Source organism: Austrofundulus limnaeus, unplaced genomic scaffold (genome assembly GCF_001266775.1).
Source record: "Austrofundulus limnaeus strain Quisiro unplaced genomic scaffold, Austrofundulus_limnaeus-1.0 Scaffold1807, whole genome shotgun sequence".
In the NCBI taxonomy this organism is placed as follows: Eukaryota; Metazoa; Chordata; class Actinopteri; order Cyprinodontiformes; family Rivulidae; genus Austrofundulus; species Austrofundulus limnaeus.
The window spans coordinates 8,490-29,615 of record NW_013954209.1 but is presented as its reverse complement, the minus strand read 5'-3'; the positions used below and the strand labels follow the sequence as shown (position 1 = coordinate 29,615).

At 41.3% G+C, this 21,126-nt stretch overlaps 3 protein-coding genes across 7 annotated transcripts in view; 2 read left to right on the top strand and 1 right to left on the bottom strand.

Moving 5' to 3' along the window:
- Positions 1-2,735, bottom strand: part of LOC106536411 (transcription initiation factor TFIID subunit 4) — a gene marked incomplete at its 3' end in the record, with an annotated part of 9,253 nt that extends 6,518 nt beyond the window's left edge. Inside the window, 3 exon segments of one of the 2 annotated variants that reach the window (XM_014033689.1) lie at positions 383-537; positions 1,530-2,297; positions 2,645-2,713. In XM_014033689.1, the coding sequence (XP_013889143.1) occupies positions 383-537; positions 1,530-2,253 (879 nt within the window). 2 annotated transcript variants of the gene reach the window in all.
- Positions 2,736-3,555: 820 nt separating this feature from the next.
- LOC106536412 (protein LSM14 homolog B-B) lies at positions 3,556-6,267 on the top strand. 2 transcript variants are annotated; one of them, XM_014033691.1, is made up of 8 exons: positions 3,556-3,741; positions 3,841-4,001; positions 4,085-4,217; positions 4,332-4,508; positions 4,672-4,758; positions 4,850-5,011; positions 5,234-5,360; positions 5,450-6,267. In XM_014033691.1, exons 1-8 carry the CDS (start codon positions 3,621-3,623, stop codon positions 5,604-5,606), a joined length of 1,125 nt encoding a protein of 374 aa, XP_013889145.1. In that variant the 5' UTR covers positions 3,556-3,620; the 3' UTR covers positions 5,607-6,267. The 2 variants fall into 2 exon arrangements, with proteins under 2 accessions (XP_013889145.1, XP_013889144.1); XM_014033690.1 differs by having other exon boundaries at positions 4,317-4,508.
- Positions 6,268-8,190: 1,923 nt separating this feature from the next.
- Positions 8,191-21,126, top strand: part of LOC106536410 (SS18L1 subunit of BAF chromatin remodeling complex) — a 14,868-nt gene continuing 1,932 nt past the window's right edge. Inside the window, exons 1-8 of one of the 3 annotated variants that reach the window (XM_014033684.1) lie at positions 8,191-8,352; positions 12,540-12,616; positions 12,707-12,791; positions 12,866-12,992; positions 13,320-13,550; positions 16,348-16,512; positions 20,332-20,433; positions 20,825-20,884. In XM_014033684.1, coding sequence (XP_013889138.1) covers positions 8,284-8,352; positions 12,540-12,616; positions 12,707-12,791; positions 12,866-12,992; positions 13,320-13,550; positions 16,348-16,512; positions 20,332-20,433; positions 20,825-20,884 — 916 coding nt within the window. In that variant the 5' untranslated portion in view covers positions 8,191-8,283. The remainder of the gene's footprint in view (positions 8,353-12,539; positions 12,617-12,706; positions 12,792-12,865; positions 12,993-13,319; positions 13,551-16,347; positions 16,513-20,331; positions 20,434-20,824; positions 20,885-21,126) is intronic. The other 2 variants (XM_014033686.1, XM_014033685.1) reach the window with 2 other exon arrangements.

Here is a 21,126-nt window from a genome sequence, read left to right as displayed (position 1 = left end):
TATATATAATTTGTATTTTTTGCAGTAGTTAAAAATCAATTCATGTCTCATGTAGTGCAAGAAACTGTACTGTCCCAACATCAGTGTTCTATTTCATTTGAAAATCTGCATATTTTTACACAAGAAACCTTTTAAGGTTATTTATCTGGGTGCAATGAGGCCATAAAATTGACTTCTTAGAAGTACACGTACATGCAAAATGATAATTTACAAAACCTTATAGTCAAGTTATTAAAATTAACAGTATTGCCTCCCTCATGTCTGATTGTTAAGTGTTAGTTTTGGTGTAAAAATCTGTTCCAGTACTACAAATTAAATGTGTGATGTGTGTGGAATGAGTTTAAATTGTCTGTGTTTTCCTGGGCCAGTGTGTCCAGCAGACCTGCAGAGAGGTGACCTGCACAGGTGGAGTGCTGGTGGGGGTCGCAGGTCGTGGTGTCATGGCCCTTTGCGACTGCGCCTGAGCTTGCACCTGAGCCAAGGCCTGCTGGTCAATTAACATCAGTTGCCCACTGTCACTGCGGAGCAGAACCATGCCTGCATGAGGCAAATGACAGGAGGATTAAAAAAATCATAGTCACAGCTTTTATCCTTAATAGTAAACATTTATGCATTTTTTTTTGTCTTTAAAGAGGAGTTAAAGGTAAAGTCATATGAAAGTCCTAGAGATTTCCTTCCAGTCAGTAACAATTTAGAAACCTTCTCACAGCAACACAGCTCAAAGTAAAGGTTTTATCTACATTCTGGCATGTTATTGTGGGTCAGGGTGTTACTACATACTGGAGCAATGTTGCTTTAGTCAGCCAATCAAACAGGTGGCTTGTGAAATAAGTGGCTCGACTCTTGACCTAATTACCTAATTTCCCTCTGGGATCAATAAAGTATTTTTGAATTTGAGTTGAATTGACACAGTGACCTACAACAAAGCAGTTCAAGTTACAAAATGTTAAAAGTTTAGACTACTACGTCTTAATTACGTTGGGTCATTTAGCGTTGTGGATAGAGCCGCTTCAAACTGGATACCCTGAAGATAAGATGATCTTTTTTTTATTAATAACTACTCAGCTACAATTGACTTACCACAAAAAACTTGACGTAAATAAACTATCTAAAAGGTGAACTAACAAAAAGAGTGGGACTGAGAAGAACAACCTCACTAAAATAATGTGCAAACTACCTAAAGAACACACAGATTAGTTGAGAAAGTAAAAAGGGGACTCCTGAAAGGAGAACAGAGTGTTACTGTCTCAAAAAGGCAAATAAATACAATTCAATAGTTTGAAACAAAATGTCCCTTAGCTAAACCAAACCTGGAAAAAAACTGGTTGATTGTCTTAGAGTTTCAACTATTTTTGGTTAGAACCTTGTCCACCTCTAATCTGTTGGTTGTGATCTCAGAAGACATAAGATGTCATTTCTACAAAACCTGTAAGAACAAGTCGATACATAAGGTGCGTTTTTAACCGATAGCATGATATTACAGTCTGATAAAGTAAACCACATGATCTTAAATCTTAAAACTTTGCTACCTGGAGTGATCTGGACAGTTGTGGCGTTTCGTTGAGGCTGACTGAGCCGAGGACCCAACACCTGTGGAGCAATGGTTCGTATCCCACCAGGAGGAGGAGCGGTGGCAGTGATAGTTGACGGCGCTGCAGTCCTCAAGTTTTGCAAGACAGTCGGACTCCTCACGGTCGCCGTTGTCCCCGTCCCACCCGTGGAAGCCACGACCTGGACTCCAGTCTGCATGATGGTTTTGATGGAGTCAGCCTTGTTGACAGGAGTAGAGCCAGTCGTCGCGCAGGTGACGCTCACGCTCGGCAAGGGTGTTAAAACAGTGGTTGGGTTGCTTTGTATATCATTAGTAGAGGTTTGCATAGGCGGCCTCACAAGCGTGACTGTGGGTACAGTTTTCACTGAAGGCTGAGGCGAAGCCACAGGTGAGGTCACGGTGTTTTGTGCGCTTAAAGAAGTTCGGAAAACAGTACCGGCTGCACCCTCTTGTCTCGCGGACGCAGGTCCGTTGGCGAGCGTGACAGCGGACGGTGAGCTGTCGGAATGTTGTTCGCCTCCTCCTCTGGGTATGTGACAGTTCGCCGCCGCCGCCGCCGTGCTTCCATTTAAAGTTTCACCACCAGCCGGATGAAGTGTTGCCTCTACGGCTCCGGTGGTCGTCGCGGGCTTCGGCTGACTCTGAGCGGCTGTCATGCTGCTCGATTCAGCCGTCGAAGAGACTCCAGCTGTCCCATCCATGCTGGAGAACCCGCGCTGACTGCTGCTGTCACCACCTGAAACTCCTACCCATACACCAGCGGAAACATGACAGCAAAGAGGAGTGTTGAACTACTTTCTGAAATGCGCTTTAGTTTGGGAATACACCGACAAGTGAATTTAAGTCAGCCAAATTAACAGAACAACGTGACAAAAACTAGCTAGCTAACCGGAATGCGCAACTATTTTTGCCTGTTTTATCAAGCACTTGACTTGTTGTTGTAAAGTCCCTTTTTTTTTGCTGCCCGGAACAATACAATCACTAACTACATGAGCTGCCGACGTAATTTACTGTAAAATAAACACCAGACGTTAAGTAAAAGTCACTTGCTGCTGAAAGTTCTGAGTCCATAAATCTCAATAGCTCGCTTACTACTTTTTCGTCCACCTTTCTGTTGAAGAAAACATCCCTAAGCAAGTAGGAGCCCGCCGCCATCTTTGCCAGGCTACGCTTGTTCGTGCGACGCATGCGCTGATTGGATGCACCTTCCATGACGTGGCCTCATCGGGCGTTGTGATTGGTTCGCTCAAGAAAATAAACTCTAGAGTTGCAGAATGTGTCAGAAGAGCTGTCACTTTCCTTTCGCTGGAATAAAAAGTGCAATCACTCACTGATGTTCCAAGAAATGGGACATTATCACAAATAGGAGGCTCACTTGGGGTTTTGATTAGTGTTTTAGCATTATTGTTGACAACGGAAGTTTATAAATAGCTTTTCTTTCCATGTATAAAATTGTTCTTTTGTAGCTCTAAGTGAGGAGGCAATTGTTTAGTTTCTAATATTTATTTGTTGAGATTTCCTTAACTCCATGACAGTGTGTTTATCATTATCACTGAACATTTGCACATATACCCAACGTTAGTCATAATCATTAAGTGTAATTTATGCAACTATTTTATGTCAGAAATGAAAGGAAAAGTAACAGCGGTTGACAATGTGTCCACTCCTTTTAGTAGCACCGGCACATGGGTCTTCCAAAGGAGGGAGGAGTTAGTTAGTTTGCTACAGGCGGCAGAATGTGTTAAACCCGGAGCAACAAGTAATCTGAGTTAAACCTAAGTTAATAACAACTGAAAATAATCATTTTAAATATTCAAATGAAAAACACCCATATGATCAAGGTAGGGGATGCTCTGTAAAATCGGTGCCACTACTTGTGCCAAAACTGTGCAAACCCACTGATTAGAGCGATACAGGCAGGTGAGGAGGACAAAACAATCAGTGGGCGTGGTTTCACGACACCTGTGAACGTCTATAAATTGTTTCCAGATGCATCTTGGTTAAAGAGCGTAATGTGTTGCGGTTTGGTAAAAAAGTTACCAGTTTTTGTCTTGAATTGCATGCAGCCATGGCTTCAGCAAAGCCATATATTGGCTGTAAAATTGGGCTGATTTCCAAAGCCCAGAACCGATATGAGGGGATTTTGTATACGATTGATAAAATCAACTCCACAGTTGTGCTGGCAAACGGTGAGTGATGTGAACTTGCTTGTGAGATGAAATGTCAACACAATCCAAGAATCCAGTATGAATGGAACATCGTTAGATGTGTATTTTCCTTTTGTTTAGTGAAGTGTTTTGGAACAGAGGGACGACCCACTGACAGGCCAACGCCGTCCAAGGATGATGTCTACGAGTACATAACTTTCCGAGGAAGTGATATCAAGGATATCACATTGTGTGAAACTTCGAGATCTCACGGCCTGCCCCCAGATCCTGCAATAATACAAGTACTATAAAAACCTACAAGAACAACTTTGTGGATTAAGCTCTAGTTGAATGCCTGTGTGATAATTTAACATGATTTTTCCAGTCATCCAGCGCAAACACCTCAAGTGTCTATCCGGGTCTTGGACGGTTCAGCCCTCTTAGGATCCCAGCCTACAATCAGCTTGCAGCTGGCTCCCTTCTTAACCAACAGTATGCTGCTGCAGCTCTTGGTCTTGGTGAGTACTCTGCCCCATTCTGATTTCAAATAAACTTCCCATAAATCCACATTGCTTACTTTTTGAAGTGGGTTGTTTATGACTGCACACTTCATACAGGCTCTGTGCTTCCAGACCTGCACGTCAGGCGAGGCCCTATGGTGGAAAAGGCCGTCCAAACTTTCCAAGTGGAAAGAACGGGGCAGAGGAGAGGTCCGACCGTACAGGAGCAGCAGTGGAGCGGCAGCAGCAGGAGACTCCAGAGGCCCAGGAGTGACATCTCCTCAACTCCAAGGGATGCTGGAGTCACCAGTAAGCCTACGTATTGCAATGAATAAAGCTAATGAGATGTTTTTATTTTAAGTAGCAGCTTGAATCAGTAACTTTTAGTGATTTTTACAAATGCCAAGCATTTACTTGTACGGTTGCAAACAGTTAAGTCTAGCTGTCTTTATTTTGTTTTTTTGGTTACAAGAACCTTCAGGCCCAGGTTTGAGCACTAATCAGCTGGAACCACTGCAGCAGAATACTGAGAATGAGCCGCCACACAGGAGAAGACAAGGTAATGAATTAAAAACAAGTTTGTAGAGGTGAAATTGTTTTTTTTTATGTATATTTTTCCCCCTAAAAACGACATTTTTCCCCTGCTATAGGAACACGGAGACGCAGGATCCGGGGTAGAGGCCAGCCAAATATGCCTAAAGTTCCATCTCCAATCCTGAAGTTTGACTCTGATTTCGATTTTGTTTCATCAAACGCACAGTTTATGAAGGAGGAGCTTGAGAGAGAGTTGCAGGGGGAAATGAACCCAACAGGTAGGTTTTGAACTGAAGTGACTGCAAAAACTCTAATTTTTGCAATCTACTGGCAACAGTTATAATGGACTTTCATTGACACTCATGGACATCTTAATTTAGTCATCCAACTGAAGGATTGGAGAATCCACATACACAATGCTATTTGAGTTAGCAGTTTTACATTCTGATCATCTCCTGAGGGCTTCAGGAAGTGGGATCTTATTTTATTTTTCTATGCAGATGAAAATGATGAGGTGGATAAATCAAAGAAGTTGCACGCAGCTTCAGAGAATGATGATTCGGGACCAAAATGCTACTACAACAAAGCAAAGTCTTTCTTTGACAACATCTCCTCTGAGGGTCTCAGGTAAACTGCTGTCTTTGTATTCAACCCTCCTCTTTCTCTCTCGGATGCATGATGAGTTGCAGATTCAGTGTTTGTTTTTTACTGATCAGTTTCAGGTTGACCTGGGCAGAGGAGCGAAAGAGAAATCTGGAGACTTTTGGGGTCACGGGCCGGTTCTTTAAAGGTCCAGGCTACAGGGGTCGATATGGTGGTCAAAGAGGACGAGGTGCCATTCAGACTCTTTCCCACAGAACCCTGAATGAGTAACTGTAAAAGTTTGGAAGAGTTTAATTAAAGGCAAATAATTTAGATGAGATTGTAAAAGGTCCCTTTAACTTTATTTTGGATGAATTTCTTATTTTGGATTACTTGTTTTGAATTTGAAACTTTTTATCTTTTTTTCTTAAGAAAAAGATTATTTCGGTCTCCAGTTTTGCTGCATTAGTTGTTTTTTTTTTTTTCTGAGATGTATTTATTTGTAGAAACTGATTTAACCTTAAAGTCTTGGTTTGTACTTGATTTAGAAATGTAAATTTGGGGCAAATGAACTAAAACCTGTATTTAAACCTATTGGATTGTCGTTTTGTTTGTTCCCCCCCCCCCCACCCCATCCTGACAAGAGGTTTACATCTTTCTGCTACACTCAATGGTTGCAGCAGCAAGATGTAAACTAAATGGGCCTTACTGTCAGTTTATAAACTGGGATTTAAACACCCACTAGACCTAGAATCTGCTTCCTTGCGATATTGTGCAATCCAGTCTTGAATTTTAGCTTACATGACTGCTGTCTTTTTATTAATACTTTTATAGTGATCTTTATATGTGGCATTGTACACTCGTTACAAATCAGGAAGTGGTAATGGATTTTAGTAACTTTATCATGAAAGGGGAGCATGACAAATAAAAAATAATAATAAAAAAAACTTAAGCTGGAATGATAAGTGGATTTGTGGGGTCAAACTGGAAAACTGATTCTGGAGCTGAGGAGCAACCTCTGACCTGAAGAGCACAGTCCTAGGAACAGATTTTGTAGAACCTCAAATGTTCAAGACTCTGGACCCAACCTTGCAATGAAAGTAACTGTCCATATTGTCCCTTTGCAACTACGTCACTTAATAGTGGAGGTGCCATGACTGACGTCACTCAGAAGTGATTGAGGAGAGTGTAGTTGAACTGCGATTGTTTTTGCTGGTATGGATGTTTCAGGGCACCTAAGTTCTGAGTGGAAATTTTTCAGATGGTGGAACAGATTTCCTGATGCTTGTTGGCACCACTTTCTGGCACATTTCACAGCAGACTGAAAACTGAAGTTTATGGGACCTTCAAAATCTGAACCACATCCACGTATCTGAATTTAAGTATTTTCATATCAACCATTTTGTCAGCTTTTTCAGCTGTGGATGCTTGTTCACCCACAACTGTTGAGCTCACTGAAGTGCTGTTGCGGGTATAGTCGAGTAAATTGAGCACTAGCACTGGTGTAAGGTCTAACAATAGAATTTTGTTAGGGCATCCGTTATACAAAATGTTTTCTACCCTGACAAATCAATATTGAAATATTGTCCACTATTATGATGTATGTTAACCTTCTTACCTTGGAAAAAGGGTTCACTGCAAATGCAGAGAGCTGCCTGTCCTTGCATTTGGTGGCTGCTGCCCATCTGTCTTCTGTCCCCATCCAAAATGAGACAAAGTGACAGATTTGGTTTGTTTCCTTGTCTGTCTGCAGCTTGCCTGGCAACACCCTATGACCATTTGTACAAATAAATCAACTAAATTAAAGGTCTGTTTAAAAATAATTAAATTGTCTGTCTGTTTAAAAAAATAATCAGGCTTTTTTTTTTTTTTTAAACAATGTGCACCTCTCGCTGTTTCCCAGCTCCATTTTAATATTTAGCTTTCAGGTGAAATTTCAGTTTGAACATATAATGAAACGTGTGTGTGTGTGCTTCCCATTTGAATGCACATGTCCAACTGTTCATTGTTTCAGTACATTTTTGCACCACTTGGGTTACTGGTCTTTGAGAAGGAGCTTAATAGCAAAATTCACAACAGATTTGATTCAGAATTGTTTTTTAAACAGTCGTCATGCTGCTCAAATTTTGGCAAGAGACCAAGACACCTAACAATCGATGTCGCCAAATATCTTTTTGTGCTTTAACTCAGCACAAAAAGTAAGGGAATTTGTGTTTATTTGTAAAAATGCTTCTTGGCTGTCAATCTTTTACGGATGGAAATGTTCCAATGGTTCCACATTAGTAAGGAACATGCATTTAGAGCAGAGTATGTACTGCACATAAGGAAATATTAGACAAATATTCTCTGCCAAACAGCTTATTTTGTTATTGACAAGTTTTGTGCTATAATGGTGCTGCCAATTTGTTACAACACAGAAATAATGACAAATTTCTTTACTTTTTGTGCTTTGTTAATATACACATCTTTTTGAGAGGTCAGAAAATGCCAGTTTACGTGTCAAAGAAAATGCATTCTTGGGCTACTAAACCCAACTTGTCCATCGATCTTTCTGCGCGTTTCCGCACTGATGGGCAGCTGTGCAGCCTCCTGCACACTGATTGGCTGTCAGGAATCAAAGGATCCCCGTTTAGCGGTCGGCCTCAGTCTCTGGGATGTACCAAGACCTGAGGGAGAGGTATGTTTCCCAACACCTTACTGTTTACAATTCCCGACATTACTTGAATGCAGAATATATGGAGAGTTATCAACTGCTTAAAAAAACTCATTTGATTTCCTTTAGCTATGATGCGCCATCCATTTTTCCTTTTATGGCCACAGAGATGGAGCTGTGTCCCACCCTCCACCCCCTTCCCTGTTCTCATTAGGAAGCCACGTAACCAAATAGAAGGCTGCGCTCGAGATAATAATAATACTAATAAAAAACGTTAGGATAAAAGGAGCGCGTTTTTATTTCACTGATGACAAAATGTCGGTGGTGTTTCCCTCGGTGCGCCCCAGGAGTAAAGCAGAGGTGACACAGCAAACTATTCAGAAGGTAAACCTCGCGTCCTTTAAATAGAATCCCCACTGTACGAGGGTGTGTGAAAGTAGCCAGCGGAGAATATCACAAGAAATGGCAGCTGGTAGCTATATAATGTTCGAGTCAGTTGGAGGAGCGAACCAAACAAAGCCGTGATGCTTGGTGTCTGCCTCTGTCTTCAGGATGCTGCGGATTGATTGAATTTGGGACTTGAGGTTTGGGAGGATTTAAAAAGGCACCTGCCTGAGTTTAAGAGTCAGACCTCATTTGGCTCCACGAGAAATAAATAAAGCTACAGCATTGTTTGAAGGAATGCATGCTGCCCGCCACCTGTCAGGAGTTTCAAACTGAAATTTTACCAAAGATTTGTTTTTGTTTTGCTCCAACCTTCTATGAAATGTTGATCTCGTGCAAAATGTGTTAGTTAGCCCTCAAGAGTGTTGAGGGTGACTCTGCTACCACAACACCAAATTTCAATAAGACCTATCTGTATATTTTGCTATTTTGGTGTTTACTCATTAGCTGGCTGTGGCGGCACTCTTAAGTCCAAATGGTAGCTATTTGTACGAACCCAATAATAATTTCCTGAGTGTTTCATTTAACTCTGCTTAGTGGATCATGATATATTTTGCTAACAGACAGTGTTGACTTAATGCAGGGGATTCACTCATTTTCACCTGTAGGGCCACATGAGCGTTATGGTGGCCCTCAAAGGGCCAGTTGTAATGAACTTTGACGTTTCTTGTTTAACTTTGACAAAACAGTGTTTTAAAACGTACTCTTTTTAAACAATAAGAACTAAGTGTATGACTGACTAAATATGAAATAAATACAGAAATATTAAAAGTAAAACTAATAAGGTTTTACTCACTGAGTTTACATTATAGCAGATTCAGTTTATGGTCGATGCTGACTTTAAAGAAGCTTATTTTCAGACATTAATACTGAGCTATCCAAATTACTCAGTTACTTAAAGCCAACAGCAGGGGCAGGACAATTGTTATTATCTTTCACCTTTTAAATTTATTTTGTTGCATTTAATCTTAAATTTAAAGTTTACCATTGATATAAGAAACAATTTCATGTTAAGTAAAAAAAGGGGGGAAGGGGGGGGGGGCTGGCGGGCCACACAGGAGTCACCCACGGACCAAAACCTTGACACGTGCTTTAACCGCACAGTTTCATCTCTGAACTCTCTACCCCCTCACATAGTGATGTTGTAACTCCATCATGTCATTCTGCACTGAAAAAATTGCTCCATACACCAACACCTTGGGACAAACTCTGCCCCCAACATCTATATAGACCCCCCCCCCACACACACACACACACACACCTCCATCCCCCTCTCTGTCTTCGTCATCCCCTCTGCCGCTGACATCTCTGTCATCTTTAGGAAGTCAAAATCAACCTCCTCCCAGCTAGATGCCATCCCCACAGCTTTGGGTAAATCCTGTCTCCCCTCTCTACTCTGACCACTGGTACTGTTCCCACAGCTTTTAAATTGGCTGCCATTACCCCCATCGTAAAGAAAACAGGTCAAGATCTGACTAACTTCAATAACCTCCGTCCCATTTCTAATCTGCCCTTCAGCTCCTCCCTCATCTCCACTGGTGTCCCCCAAGATTCTGTACTCGGGGCTCTACTATTCATAATCTATCTACTTTCACTTGGCCACATTATCCATGAATTTGGTCTCCATTTCCACTCCTGTGCCGACGACACTTCTACATCTCAACAAAACCGAACTCCACCTTACCATCCTCCACTCTTACCGACAGCCTCAGTGAGCTCAATAACTGGTTCTCCAACAATTTCCTCCAACTACAGGTCCTTCTCAAAAAATTACCATTTTGTGATAAAGTTCATTATTTTCTGTAATGTACTGATAAACATTAAACTTTCATATATGTAGATTCATTGCACACCAACTGAAGTAGTTCAAGCCTTTTATTGTTTTAATATTGAAGATTTTGGCAAACAAGTAAAGAAAAATCAAAAATCCCTATCTCAAAAAATTTGCGTATTTCATCCGACCAATAAAAGAAAAGTGTTTTTAATACAAAAAAAGTCAACCTTCAAATAATTATGTTCAGTTATGCACTCAATACTTGGTGGGGAATCCTTTTGCAGAAATGACTGCTTCAATGCGGCGTGGCGTGGAGGCAATCAGCCTGTGGCTCTGCTGAGGTGTTATGGAGGCCCAGCATGCTTCAATAGCGGCCTTAAGCTCATCTAGAGTGTTGGGTCTTGTGTCTTAAGCTCATCCAGAGTGTTGGGTCTTGTGTCTCTCAACTTTCTCTTCACAATATCCCACAGATTCTCTCTGGGGTTCAGGTCAGGAGAGTTGGCAGGCCAATTGAGCACAGTAATACCATGGTCAGTAAACCATTTACCAGTGGTTTTGGCACTGTGAGCAGGTGCCAGGTCGTGCTGAAAAATGAAATCTTCATCTCCATAAAGCTTTTCAGCAGATGGAAGTATGACGTGCACCAAAATCTCCTGATAGCTGCATTGACCCTGGCCTTGATAAAACACAGTGGACCAACACCAGCAGCTGACATGGCACCACAGACCATCACTGACTGACAACTCTTCTTGTTGTGCAGCGTTTTCTGCCACACTTTTTCCTTCACACAGACTTCCCACTGAGGTGCCTTGATACAGCACTCTGGGAACAGCCAGTTCAAAAATATCTTTCTGTGTCTTACCCTCTTGCTTGAGGTGCAGTGATGGCCTTCTGGACAGCAGTCAGGTCAGCAGTCTCACCCATGATTGTGGTTTTGAGTAATGAACCAGGCTGGGAGTTTTTAAAAGCCTCAGGAATCTTTTGCAGGTGTTTAGAGTTAATTCGTTGATTCAGATGATTAGGTTAATAAGTRGTTTAGAGAACCTTTTCATGATATGCTAATTTTTTGAGATAGGGATTTTTGATTTTTCTTTACTTTTCTTGCCAAAATCATCAATATTAAAACTATAAAAGGCTTGAACTACTTCAGTGTGCAATGAATCTAAAATATATGAAAGTTTAATGTTTATCAGTACATTACAGAAAATAATGAACTTTATCACAATATGCTATTTTTTTAGAAGGACCTGTAAACCCTAACAAAACTGAACTCCTCCTTGTTGGGACAAAAAACTCCATTTCTAAATCCCAACATCTCTTCACACTTAACAACTCCGTTCTTTCCCCCTCGCCTTAGGTCAAGAACCTATGGTGTCATCCTTGATACCACACTCTTTCACATCCCACATTAACAACGTAACTCGATCTGCATACTTTTATCTTCGCAACAATAACTGTCTCCATCCTTCACTCACTCCCCACTCCACTGCCATTATTGTACACAGCCTAGTAACATCCAGGATCGACTACTGCAACTCCCTACTGTTTGGCCTCCCCAATAATCCCTTCACAAAGTACAGATTCTTCAGAACTCAGCAGCCTGTGTAATCACTCAAACCTCCTTCTCTGCCCACATCACTCCTACAACAGTTCCACTGGCTCCCAGTTAAATCCTGTATCATCTTCAAAATTCTACTACACACCTTCAAAGCACAATGTTGCCCCTCCTTACTTAACTGACCTCCTGAACATCTCCACACCCTCCCGCTCTCTAAGATCTTCCTCCTCCCTCGAACTCTCAATACCCTCTGTCTGCCTCAGCACCATGGAAAGCAGAGCCTTCAGCTCCGCAGCTCTGGAACTCAGTACCCCATGGATTACGTAACACCACCTCTCTCCCCCTATTGAAGAGTGGCCTGAAGACACATCTTTTCAGATTAGCTTAACACTTTTAACTCCGATTGATTGGCCATTGTACTTCAATATATGACTGTTTCATACTCTTCATTTCTATGTTTCTCCCGCACAACCCTATTGTTCAATTTATCTACTTCATTCTACTTTATGACTGTTCTGTACTCCTCATGTTCCTCTCACAGTACCCTATCATTCAATATATCTACATTTGTTTGTTTTTTATTGTACAGTGTTCTTGGGTGTCCTGACAGGCGCTTTATAAATAAAATGTATTATTATTAGAAGTAGTAGTTCATGAGATATTTTGCTAAAATTACAAACACTTCGACACAAAATATTACCATTTACTTTTGGTGGTGGATCATCAACAAGGTATTTAGAATTTACTTCAATATGTTCCTTGTACTTAAAGATTGGAGTTTTGTGACTTCCACAGATGCTGGATGAAAATCATCATTTAATACAATGTATTATGGATTACCAAAGCAAAGGCAAGACTGTTGAATGCACACAGTAGGTGTATTTGTTTATATTTGACATAGTCTAGTTTCTTGCAATTACACGTTGCAAAAGTAACATTCTCCAAAACTCTTTCCACCGCAGGTATCAGCAGGTCCTGCACAGAAATCTGGTCTACTTGGCCACAATAGCTGATTCTAATCAGAACATGCAGTCCCTCCTCCCTGCTGTAAGTCTGTCTGCTGGTTTCAGAAGCATCTAAGTAAAATGAGATGTTATTAAGTTATCCGTCTTCACTTTTAGCCCCCAGGTTCCAGTATGGGTCCTAGTGGGATGAGCCAGAGTGGGGGACATGCAACAAATAACCTCAACGACAACATGACTCCAGGACTGCAACCCACATCTGTGATGCAAAGCCAAATGAGTAATGGTTAGTCACGATTTTGCATTTTGGAGTTAAAGAAAAGCAAACTTAGTGTATGTTATTTGTGTGCTGATCTGAAAATTTTTGTTGCATGTCCTGTCTGCATCAGCTTTCCGATCTTTAATACCTGCAAATATCTAGCTAATAGAATGGCAGATTACTTTTGCAGCTATGTCGACCTCTCCTTTCTTTCTGTCATTGATTCAATTTTACCCACACACCATTTTTTATGAACACCTCAAGCTTGCTGTTGGGATGAACTGAATGTGGGACTGTGATTAGCCTGACCTCAGACCTGAGAAGCCTCCCCTGACTGTGCATGTGTGTCATCAGGCCCCAGCCATGCCCCCATGCAGTCTGGTCACCATCAGTCGGCTGTTCCTTCTTCCGACAGCTATGGTGGCTCAGTCTCCGGGTACAGCCATGCTACTCCCTCCTCTCAGGGCAGTCTGATCCAGGGCCCGGGGCCTACTTATGGTTCCTCCTCCTCCTCTTCCTCCACGCCCTCATCCTCTTCCTCCTCCTCTTCCTCCCGCAGCAACCTCAACATGCAGTCCAGTCAAGGTGAGCCAGGTATAGCTTTTTTAAAAGAAAAATATCATAACCAGGGGCCTCGTGTATTAAAAAGTGCACAGGTTTCATACTAAAAGTTGGCGTAAAAGTACATAATGCACAGAAATATTCAGATGTATCAAATTGTGCACATGCATGTTTCGGGGTTCCTTTCATTCATACATCTCAACAAACGTGGAACTGAGGGCATGTGGGACACCTCCCCTGACACACCTCTATTTAATATGCAAAACAGATGCAAATATGTCCTGTGTATGAAACATGCATTTATTAACATAACTATTGTAAACTCAAAGGATATCAGGGGGCTCGTAGAGCGTAAAGCTTTATTTTTTAAATAGTTGATGTGAGGAAACCGCAGAGCCTCGGTGGAGAGTTTTTGCCGCCATGTAGGAGACTTCTATTTCTGAATCATACAGGTAAAGCCATATTGTTCTGGGTCAGCTCAGGAAACATACAGTCAAATACCTGATTGGTATTTGATCAGTGTGATCCCCAAAAACAATGCTGCCTCCCCAGTTTTTATTGTGGTGATGTCATCCAGCAGAGCAACAGTTTATATTGCTCCACAAATTATGTGCAACTTTAAGCAGCTATTTATGAACATTGTCTGCACATTGTCAACCTGAGGAATTATCACAGGTGAGTTGTTCTGAAATAATCTACTGATTTGACCATAGTTTTTTCTCAGTGGGAATGAAAATGCATTTTAGATAATTCATGCAAATTTTATCCTCCTCTGCTGTGTGGTCACTGACTCAGAATGGTAAATGGATTGACACTTTCACGCAACGTTCATTTTGATACATCCCGACGTTAGCATGGAACCTGGTGAGCGCAACTTTTTTGTGCGCATGCACCTTTGATATATGAGGCCCCAGGCTCGTATATCAAAACCTAAACTTTTATGCTTTTTTCCCCTTTGTTCTGTTGTGTGAATTCTGGAAGTTGAGGATAAGAGTTTTGAGTACACAAGTTGTTTTTTTCTATTTTATGTGAAATATTTGAACATTTGGAGCAACATGCATGATGACATTACACTCACTGACAAAAAAGTTACATTGAGTAAAGATCACCTGACACAATGCCTTGTAGACATATTAGATAGCATTACAGCTCTTGATAGAGCTTTAAAGGGTCCCCATGATGCCTGGTAGTCGTACCGTGCAACTGTCTGGTATATGACAAATATAAAAGCTGCAGTGGCCTGATGTTGGAACAAATGGATATGTGAGGGCAAGGGGCATTACTAGAGGGTGGCCATTGCCAAAATAAATAAAAAAAACCTTTGGCCACTGCAGGTACCACCTCAACTGCTGCTTTGCCAGCAACATTTTAGTGAAGCCATTATATGCAGAATGTTCAAGTCGCCTGCACTCCTCAAATAGGCAATTCTCATGATGGAATTGTACTCATACATCACTGCCTCTGTTAGTAAATAAGAGAATGACCAAAAACATGAATAGATCCTTAGCAAATTGCCATGTATGATTTCTTTTCTGGGTCATGCCTGTGTGAATAGTTGTCCCAGTCTGACTACTGCTATAAAAATGTACTGGCTCCTCCACTGGTGAGCTCACCTATGTGAAAGTTTCAGCTGCCCAACCACAGACCACAATGCAGTAGGTTTGTCATGTATTGATTGGCAAGTATACCACAACCAGATAATGTAAACACTTGCTATCTGGACACAGGTATTGGACAACACCCTGTGTCATCCCACATCACATCTTACATATTAGCATCAGACAGACTTTAGAATCACAACACCCCCTCCACTATCAAGCTGATGATGAGTGATATTGAGTCATGTTCAACAATAAATCTCAGGTCTGTACTTCAGATCACCTTTGGAAGTGATTTGGGCGGATCCAGACGGCACAGAGCTACATCACTGACATTGTATGTTTGCATGTCTTACCCCTCTTTGCATAGCACCCTGGTCTTTCCAAGACAGCACCTGTCTAGACGTGGCATGTATTGAGGTCCTCCTATGGTCAACCAGGTTTTGCAATCTTTCGTTAGTCCAACATGTCTGGGATCAGAGTAGAATTTCACATTCTCTTAAGTACCAGTTACCAATTAGATAGACAGTTATCACAGAGAGAAAACAAAAGCTGCACAACTCAGTTTTGCACTGCTTGCACAAGGGTGCCACACCCTGCTGACTTGGGACCTGCAATGTGCTCTTACTGCCAACTCTGGTATCCATTTGAGGAGAAGTTTCAATTATTACAATATGCTTTCATGACCTTTCAATTTCATTTCCAGCACTCTTTTCTGTACTTAATCTTTTTTTTGTCAGTGAGTGTATTTTCATGCCAAATGCCCCGTTGATTACACAGTTTGCTTCCATACATACAGTATCTGCAAGATAAATTTTGTCCACATTCAGTTCATCAGAGAGCTGTCCTGCTTTGTGTCTTCTTACTTTTGCTTCAGGTTTAAGCCTCCCTAATATTTTCCTTCTGACCCTGAAATGCAGCCCTACACTCTCTGGATGTCTGTGTTTATCGTATCATTGTATATGCTCCTTCTTTTCTGGCTTTGTTTGAATTTCTGCCTCTAAGGTGACATCTTGAAAGCATCTTTTCAAAGAGACTTTTTTTTAAGAGAACCTGATTGTTATGGAACCCCTATGGCTATTCTCTGTGTTCCAATTGCCATGAAAGTCACTAATAATTTTTTAATTGCATACATTTGTGTGCAGTTTCAAAGCTGACAATGAATGCTGGTATGTGGAACACTTTTTTAATCTTTGAGATCATTCCCTCACCTCCCCCTCCAGTCTCCATGATGCACCAACAGTCGGCCCCTCCCCACTACTCGTCAGCCCAGTCTGGAGGCCAACACTATCAGGGACAGCAGGCAATGGGCGTGATGGGTCAGGGCAGCCAAGGAAACAACATGATGTCTCAGAGGCCCGTGGGATCCTACCGTTCCTCTCAGCAAGGTAGGTGGAAGAACATCAATATGCTAATTTGTTGTGGCGCTCAGCTCAGGTTGTGTTTTCGAACTAACATTAAAGTTTGTGTTTGTTATATCTGATTGTGTGTTTGTGTGAGTTGAACCAACAGATTGAAAAGAACAACTTGCTTCCAAGCCAGACTCTTCATGACATTCTGCCAGTTTAAGAAGAGTTAGAGATGCTAAACCATTCCCAGAGAGGTTTTTGTTGTGACTTGGTGTTATTTGAATAAGCTGAAGTGAAACAATGGGATTGCTTTTTACCCTTCAGACTGGAGGTGTTTTATTTCTGTTCAGTTAAGTTCTTGTCTCTGTAACACACACACTTTGCTCGCTCAGCATGTTAAAAGAAAGTTCTGCTCTGACCTGTGATGTCTTTTTATAGGTGTAGATCAGTAGAGGAGAGTGAATTTATAAAATGCACTAAATCGGGGGTGTCAAACTCATTTTCAAAGAGGGCCACATGAGCATCATGTTTGTGCTCAAAGGTCCAGTTGTGATTAATTTTGATGTTTTGCGTTTAAATTCCATTAAAAACAAAACATCACGTTCCTTCTCTCATTGCTCCAACTGAGCACCACTAACAAACAATAATTGAGCTCTACATGGTATTCCCTGCATGGAAAAAGCATTTAAACATATCCTCATGAAAAGTGTTATGAGTATGACACAATTCAGGCCAACATTGTAAATAAGAAACTGTTCTTAATGCTTTGCATGTTGAAATAAAGGTTAAATAAAACAAATAAAATAAATATGACTGACTTAATGTGAAGTAAATAATGCAGAAATACTATTTAAAAAGGTTTTGGAAGGTTTTTAATCACTGTTGAGCTGTGATTAGTAGCTGCCGTCTTGAATTCTGAACTCTCCCACTATCCTACTCTGAATTCCCACCGGAGGGGCGTTCCAGTTTAAATTCACGCCTTGTACAGTGGTTTGCAAAAGTATTCATACCCCTTGAACTTTTCCATATTTTGTCACATTACAACCACAAACATAAATATATTTCACTGGAATTTAATGTGAAAGACCAACACAAAGTGGTATACAATTGTGAAGTGGAAGCAAAATTTTACATGAATCAAAACATTTTTTACAAATAAAAAACTGAAAAGTGCGACGTGCAAAAGTATTCAGCCCTCTTTTCCCTGAGTGCAACCAATTGCATTCAGAAGTTGCCTGATGACTGCTAATGACTCAAAAGGGTCCACCTGTGTGTAATCTAATCTCAGTACAAATACAGCTGCTCCGTGACGGCCTCAGATGTTGGTTAAGAGAATATTGGGGAGCAAACAGCATCATGAAGTCCAAAGAACACACCAGACAGGTTAGGAATATGGTTTTGGAGAAGTTTAAAGCAGGCTTAGGTTATAAAAAGATTTCCCAAGCTTTGAACATCTCACGGAGCACTGTTCAATCCATCATCCGGAAATGGAAAGAGTATGGCACCACAGTAAACCTGCCAAGACAAGGCCGTCCACCTAAACTTACAGGCCGAACAAGGAGATCACTGATCAGAGAGGCAGCCAAGAGGCCCATGGTGACTCTGGATGAAATGCAGAGAACCACAGCTCAGGTGGGGGAAACTGTCCACAGGACAACAATTAGTCGTGCACTACACAAATGTGGTCTTTATGGAAGAGTGGCAAGGAGAAAGCCATTGTTAAAAGAAAACCATAAGAAGTCCCGTTTGCAGTTTGCCAGAAGCCATGTTGAGGACACAGCAAACATGTGGAAGAAGGTGCTTTGGTCAGACGAGACCAAAATTGAACTTTTTGGCCACAATGCAAAACGCTATGTGTGGCGGAGAAAGAACACTGCACATCACTCTGAAAACACCATCCCCACTGTCAAATATGGTGGTGGCAGCATCATGCTCTGGGGGTGCTTCTCTTCAGCAGGGACCGGGAAGTTGGTCAAAGTTGATGGGAAGATGGATGGAGCCAAATACAGGACAATCTTGGAAGAAAACCTGTTGGAGTCAGCAAAAGATTTGAGACTGGGGCGGAGGTTCACCTTCCAGCAGGACAACGACCCTAAACATAAAGCCAAAGCTACAATGGAGTGGTTTAAAAAAAAGAATATTCATGTGTTAGAATGGCCCAGTCAAAGTCCAGACCTAAACCCAATTGAGAATTTGTGGCAAGATCTCAAAACTGCTGTTCACAAACGCTCTCCATCCAATCTGACTGAGCTTGAGCTGTTTTGCAAGGAGGAATGGGCAAGAATTGCAGTCACTAGATGTGCAAAGCTGGTGGAGACATACCCTAAAAGACTTGCAGCTGTAATTGCAGCAAAAGGTGGCTCCACAAAGTATTGACTCAGGGGGGCTGAATAATTTTGCACATCGCACTTTTCAGTTTTTTATTTGTAAAAAATGTTTTGATTCATGTAAAATTTTGCTTCCACTTCACAATTGTATACCACTTTGTGTTGGTCTTTCACATTAAATTCCAGTGAAATATATTTATGTTTGTGGTTGTAATGTGACAAAATATGGAAAAGTTCAAGGGGTATGAATACTTTTGCAAACCACTGTAAGTGGGGAAATTCCCACTTCCTAGTAGGGATGTCCCAATCAGATACTCAGTATCGGTATTGGTGGCAGATATAGATATTTTTTTGAAAATCAGCTAGAATCGGATTTAGTCGTGATAGGGCCGATCCAGTTTTCGCGACAGTTTTCAGCATCATCGTGCTTTACAACTGCCGTTAAGAAGTCAAGACGCACACAAGTATGCAACCATGTCCACAGTGTGGGAACACTTAAAACAATGATGCTGAAACTGCATCTTGCAAAATCTGCAAACTGGATGTTTCTCAAGGTGGGAACAGCAGGGCTTGCTTTAAGACTACCAACCTTGTCACTTGGAAAGAAATAAAAAAATAAATAAAGCTATCGGATCGGTATCAGAAAGACTAATCATTAAAAAAAATTGGATTGTGTCGGGAGCCAAAAAGTCTGGATCGGGACATCCCTACTTCCTAGTACAACTGGGCCACAACAAAAGCAGCAGGTGAAAATGCATCTAAATGGAGATTTTACACAAGTACTCTGAATTTTACCAACTGTCAGATACTTTAGAACTCTGTGCACCTCCACTTAGTGGTGGGATGCTGTCATTTTGTGGGTAATCAATATGCATTATAGAAGATGTAGTCAATGTTAGCTTTTAAGCAGCATATTTCAAGACATTAATACTGCTTTGAAGCTCTGGCAGGCCATATAACCTAACTATAAATTCAGTGGGTGGCAAAAATTGGCCCACAGACCTAGAGTTTGACTCGTGCACTAAATATTATTTTCCAGGTCAACAGATCATAGTAGATCATCATGCACTCTGGTGCATTATTATTTTAAATGATGGTGCTGCATGATGTAATGATTGCATCCATAGCAATCTGATTGGTTATTGGACTGTTGCTATTGCTTTAGCTCCACCTGTATTTGGTCATATCTTTATGTATTTGTGAGTGCATTTTGCAGAAGTTCAAATAGACAAGTTTTCTGTGGTAATTCTGTTTTGGCATGGTGGTTTGGAAACAAAATGACTCCTAGCTACATCTTTTAGGAAAATTAGTTCTGGCAATTTTCTTAATTAGTTGGATAAGAACACATCTATAAAACTGTAAGAACTAAAATCTGGAGTTTCTGCACATCACCCTATACATGACATATATAAAACAACTGGTTTTGGTGTGTCACCCTGAGATTAACAGTGGCCCATCCAGCCATCCTTTTGAAAACTTTCTGGAGGCACCCCTGGCTGTTTAACCGATCGCAGTGTCGCCTGTCTTGCAGGATCTGCACAACACTACATGGGACAAGACGAGTTCTACGGAGAGCAGTATGGACACACTCAGAGCTCCAACGAGCCCATAAACCAGCAGTATTACGCTGATGGTAATGGTGCACATCCATAAGATTTGTACACACAGCTCTCAAACACATGATTTTTCATTTCTGCACTTCCATAACTCTGAGTCAGATTTACTGATTAAGCTTGTGCTTTTCCTCCCACACACCATTTATCTTTGAAAAATAAAAAATAGAAAAATGCCAAAGTCTGAAAATGACTATCAATTTTGTCTACCAGTGTGTCTGTGTCCATACTGACCCCCTTGGTGTGCTGAAACTTCAGATTTCTAAAACAACTTGAGGAAAGGAGGGACAGTTTTGTTTTCTGTGTTGTTGCTGATACTGTGTTTTGAGCTGTAGTCGGGGGACAGAAGTTTCTTTTCCATATTGCTTCTAAGGGGTACATTTTACATGTGCTAAATCATGTTCTGTACAGGTCATGGAGAATACGCATATCAGCAGTCTTCATACGGTGAACAAGGCTACGACAGGTCATTTGACACTAATTTGACTAAGGCTGCGCTTTTTTGCGCAGGAGACCTTGGCCTCTAAATCCCCCGCTCCCCTGCTGTGAGCCACATAGTGTCTATTATTATGCTAAAGAGGCGCACGCACACCTAGAGACACACCTAACCCTAATCACTGCTCACCTACATGTCCACGCTCAGCCCAACAGTGTGCTCCTACATATCCGGGTCACGGCACCAAATTTTACAACAACGAAAGATGCTTGTATGT

What these genes read in the sequence shown, in the direction of transcription:
- LOC106536412 (XM_014033690.1), top strand. Translation starts at nt 3,621, where the DNA reads ATGGCTTCAGCAAAGCCATATATTGGCTGTAAAATTGGGCTGATTTCC. An exon ending in CAGATCCTGCAATAATACAA is followed by an intron (nt 4,002 to 4,084) that starts GTACTATAAAAA and finishes TGATTTTTCCAG; the next exon opens with TCATCCAGCGCAAACACCTC. An exon ending in TGCTGCAGCTCTTGGTCTTG is followed by an intron (nt 4,218 to 4,316) that starts GTGAGTACTCTG and finishes CACTTCATACAG; the next exon opens with GCTCTGTGCTTCCAGACCTG.